The 4,288-nt window shown below is 55.0% G+C and overlaps 1 protein-coding gene across 1 annotated transcript; it reads right to left on the bottom strand.

The window, feature by feature from the left end:
- Positions 1–175: 175 nt before the first annotated feature.
- On the bottom strand, positions 176–2,296 carry CDC37 (cell division cycle 37). The gene is made up of 4 exons (XM_027910097.1): positions 2,138–2,296; positions 820–1,101; positions 615–720; positions 176–332 (listed from the first exon to the last, which is right to left on the bottom strand). The coding sequence occupies exons 1-4, from the start codon at positions 2,237–2,239 to the stop codon at positions 199–201; spliced, it is 624 nt and encodes a 207-aa protein (XP_027765898.1). The 5' UTR covers positions 2,240–2,296; the 3' UTR covers positions 176–198.
- Positions 2,297–4,288: the final 1,992 nt, after the last annotated feature.

Below are 4,288 nucleotides of genomic sequence, written 5' to 3'. Positions count from 1 at the left end.
CCTGCCAGGAAAACCCAGGAGGGGGGGCTGAGGGTGAACCCCTCTTCCCAAGGAAGGGGTGGGTGCCCTCAAGGAACGATCTTAAGGATCTTTTCCCGCCTCTGATTCCCAAAATTCCCTCATTTTTGGCAGGACAACCAAATCAAACGGCCCTTGCGAGGCAAGGACGAGGCAATTCCAGCCTGGAAAAAGGGATTTTTATCCCAGTTTCCTCACCTCTTCCACCTCCAGGTCGATGCACCAGATGACCAGGTAGTTTGCTGTCTCCTCACACACCAGGTGAGGGTTGTCCGAGAGGTATTTCTGGCTGTCATCCCAACGCCTCAGCATCCCTGGAAAACAGGGAAATGGGAACCTTTGCCACTTGTTCCTTGAGGAACAGGCCCCGAACTTTATTAGGAAAAGGGAGAGGGAAGGAGGGGATGACTCATCCCAAGGTTTAACTCCCATCCTTTAACTGTGCATTGCCCCAGCAGGGAAAAATTGGGAAAAACCCCTAAAATCCATCATTTTTCACTGGAGGGAGCAGATCCCCAGCTGCTCCCGGCACAGGGAAGGTGTCCCCGAGCACGGAGCACCCCAAAAAGGGGGTCCCAGCCCCCCCAAACACCCACCAAAGTGTTTAATCTGCTTCTCGTAGCGCTCCACGAAGCTTTTGTGCTTCTTCTCCTTCTGCTCCTCCGTCTCCTCCTTCTCCTCGGGCTTCACGTTAAAAACGCTCTGGGAAGTGGAAAGAACCCGGGAATGATTTGAGGGACCCCCCCTGCACTCAGGAAGGGGGGGGGGGGGATGGACTTGGGGGGCTCCCCCAAACCCCACCTTGCTGAAGCCGTCCTTGCTGAGGGTGTCGACGTTCCAGGGCATGTTCTTCTCCTTCTTCCTCAGCTCCTCCAGCTTGTTCTCCCAGTTCCTCTCCTCGTTCTTCAGCTGCTGGGCCTCGGCCTGGAGCTTCTCCAGCTCCACCTTCCCCCCGCCCGGCTCCGCCACCTCCAGCTCCTTCATCTTCCTCTGGCACTCGGCGAGCTTGCGCTTGCACTCCCGGCACCCTTTATCCAGCTCCTCCTTCTCCTTCTGGAACTGCTCCATCCGCTCCACACGGGCCTGCAGGGGGGGGAAAAGGGCGGCAGGAAAGGAGCTGGAGCGTTTCCCGGAGCTCTGGGAATTCCTGGATCCCAGGCTGCTCCGAGGAGGGAAAACGCCCCCCAGAGCACCCCCAAAAAAACACGCCCCAAAACACCCCTAAAACACCTCTGTTTAGGGGAAAAAAAAGTCTGGCTTTTCCGCACAGCTCCGGGATGTTTTGTGGGAATGGGGAAGGAACAGCGGCTTCTCCACAGAAAATTGGGAATTCTGGTGCTTCCAGGGCCCCAAGGGTTCGATCCAAGCCCTCGGAGGTGTTACTGTCTAACCTGAGGGAATTCTGGGGGGGAAGGGGGTGTCTTTCCGAGGGAACAAGGAGCCCCTGGACACGGCCAGGATGGAGGGGATGGAGCAGGAACCCCGTGGAGGGAGTGGTTGCCATGGAAACGGGAGGGGACAGGGAATAGGGGGGCCATGGGGTCACTGCTCGGATGGGGGAACCCACCCAGTGGGGGTCCCGGGGCTGATCCTACAGGAATATGGGGAGCCCCCTGCCTCTGGGGGGATTCTGGGGCTGATCCTGTGGGATCCAATTCACAGGGGGGGTTTGGGGGCAGGTTCAGGAGAACAACCCCCTCTTCTTCCCTTTCCCCTTGGGAATCCCAGAGCCGATCCCATGGGAATGGGAGGGGTAAAGGGGGAGCCCCTAACCCACGCAGGGGGGTTTCCTGGGACTGTCTACCAGGGGAAAAGGAAAACATCCCCATTCCTTGCACTTCTTTCCCTTCCCCATGGGAATCCCGGGGCCGACCCCGTGGGAAAAAGGGGAGCATAGGGGGGAGTCCCAAACTCATGAAGGGGTCCTGGGACTGGCTGCCATGGGGGACAAGAGAACACATCTCCCCTTCCTTTTCCCTTCCCCACGGGAATCCCAGACCCGGTTTCCATGGGAACGGGGCCCTCCCGGAAAGGGGGGGGGCGGGTAAGGGGACGGGACGTGGGGACGGGCTGGGAACCAGGCCCGGGGCGCTCGGGCGGTAACGGCGCGGCACCTCACCTGGTGCCGCCATCGGAAGAGGCTGGCGGTGTCGATGTTGGGGTGGGTCTCGTCCTCGTCGTCCGAGACCTCGATGTGGTCCCACACGCTGTAATCCACCATGGCCGCCGCCCTCCCTGCGGCCCCCGCCCGCGGCCCCGACGCGCTTCCGCCCTCACCCTGCGCGCTTCCGCCCTGCCCTCAGCGCCGCTCCTGCGCCTGCGCGCAGCCCTCCCGCCCTGCCCGCCCTGCCCGCCCTGCCCGCTTCAAAGATGGCGGCGGGCTTAAAGGAACCCCCGCTGCTTCTGGCGCGGCTCTTTATCCGCTGCGTTAAGGCGCTAGTTTGAAGGATAAACGCCTTTTTTTTTTTTTCTGGTTGCGGGCAGGGGGTTTAATTGATGGGGAATCCCCGTTTTCTGTTCCTTAGGGGTCTAAATGGAAGGGGAAACCCTTTATGATGCAATTTTACGGGTTTCGATTGAGGGCAAACCCCTCTTTTTCATCATTCCAAGGGTTAAATTGAAGGCGAATCCCTATTTTACCTCATTTTTAAGGGTTGAAATTAGAGAAGCCTCTTTATGTGCCACTTTAAGGGTTAAATGGAGGGAGGGCCCTCTGTTTTAAGGGACCTTCATGAGGGAAAAAAGATGTTAAAAAGCCCCCCCAAAATGGTGTTTCTTGAGGGAGAGGCATTTAGGGATTTAAACTGAGGTGGGATCCTCAATGTTCGCCATTTTAAGGGCTTAAATTGAGGGGAAATTCCCCTTTTCTGTCATTTGAGGGATTTAAACTGAGGGAAACGCCTCTTTTTCTGTTATTTTAGGAGTTTCAACTGAGAAGGGTGAAGGGCGGGAATGGTAAGGGGAAAAATGGCGGGAAACGTGAGGGGGAAATGGCAGGAAACGTGAGGGGAAAATGGCGGGAAACCTGAGGGGAAAAGGGCGGGAAACGTGAGGGGAAAAGGGCGGGAAACCTGAGGGGAAAAGGGCGGGAAACGTGAGGGGAAAATGGCGGGAAACGTGAGGGGAAAAGGGTGGGAAACGTGAGGGGAAAATGGCGGGAAACCTGAGGGGAAAAGCGCGGGAAAGCTGAGGGGAAAATGGTGGGAAACATGAAGGGAAAAGGGTAAGAAACTTGAGGGGAAAATGGTGGGAAACCTGACAGGAAAAAGGGCAGGAAACGTGAGGGGAAAATGGTGGGAAAAGTGAGGGGAAAAAATGGCGGGAAACCTGAGGGGAAAGGCTAGGGGGTCCCCCAGCCATCTGGTCCACGACCCTCCCCACAGAAAGACGTCGAAATTCCAACTTTTAAAACTTTTTATTGAATTTTTTTTTCCATGAAAAATACAAAGTCGAGTCCAGGGGTGGGGGCCGGAGGGGGGGGGGTCCCGGTCCCCTCCGGGGGGTCCCGCGGTGCCACAGGGGGGGAAAGTCCCTGGGCACGTTTTGTCCCCTCGTTGGGCCCCCCCCCAAAAATTGGGCCGGGGCTGAGGTGGGGACCCCTTATTGCTACTGAACTGGGGGTCCCCCCATCTCCCCCCAAATTCCAGGGCTGGATCCCCGGGAAAAGGGGGTGGGGGTCAGAGTTTGGTGGGAGGACAGCGGATCTGGACGCGGGAGGGGGCCCTCCTAAATATTTATATTAATAATAATTAAAACTACAAGAAGCTTCACACAGGCACGATACCAAAAAAAAAAAAAAAAAAAAAAAAAAAAAAAAAAAAAAAAAAAAAAAAAAAAAAAAAAAAAAAAAAAAAACCAACCCAAAACAAGAGCCAGGAGGGGCTTTTGGGGCAGGGGGGTCCCAAGGGAAAAAGAGGGTCCTGGGAGGGGAGGTCCCAGGATTGGGGAAAAGCAGGGAAGAATTGGAAATAAATAGGAAACAAACCACCGAAAAGCGAGAAATTATCCCAACGGTAAAGGGCAAATAAATAAGAATCACAATAATAATAACAATAACAACAAGAACAATAATTAATAAGAATAATTAATAAGAATAATAATTAAGAATAATTAAGAATAATAACAGTTATAATGAGGACAGGAGACTCGGGGCTGGGGGTTTTGGTGGGGAGAGAAAGGTCCGCCTGCTTTTTGGCCAGGACGCTCCAAGAGGCCAAACCCCAGCGAGAGGAGGAATTTGGGGCAAAAAATGCCCATTTTGGGGTATTTG

This window comes from Empidonax traillii, unplaced genomic scaffold, assembly GCF_003031625.1.
Source record: "Empidonax traillii isolate 1590-97213 ecotype Southwest subspecies unplaced genomic scaffold, ASM303162v1 scaffold2728:size18861, whole genome shotgun sequence".
Taxonomy (NCBI): Eukaryota; Metazoa; Chordata; class Aves; order Passeriformes; family Tyrannidae; genus Empidonax; species Empidonax traillii.
Note: the sequence above shows the minus strand (reverse complement) of the source record. Positions and strands in the feature narration are given on the sequence as shown.

Excerpts from the sequence above, each read along its gene's own strand:
- CDC37 (XM_027910097.1), bottom strand. The coding sequence starts at position 2,239 with ATGGTGGATTACAGCGTGTGGGACCACATCGAGGTCTCGGACGACGAG. Across the intron at positions 1,102-2,137 it reads TCTTCCGATGGCGGCACCAG|GCCCGTGTGGAGCGGATGGA; the intron begins GTGAGGTGCCGC and ends CCCCCCCTGCAG. Across the intron at positions 333-614 it reads GAAGCAGATTAAACACTTTG|GGATGCTGAGGCGTTGGGAT; the intron begins GTGGGTGTTTGG and ends CCTGTTTTCCAG.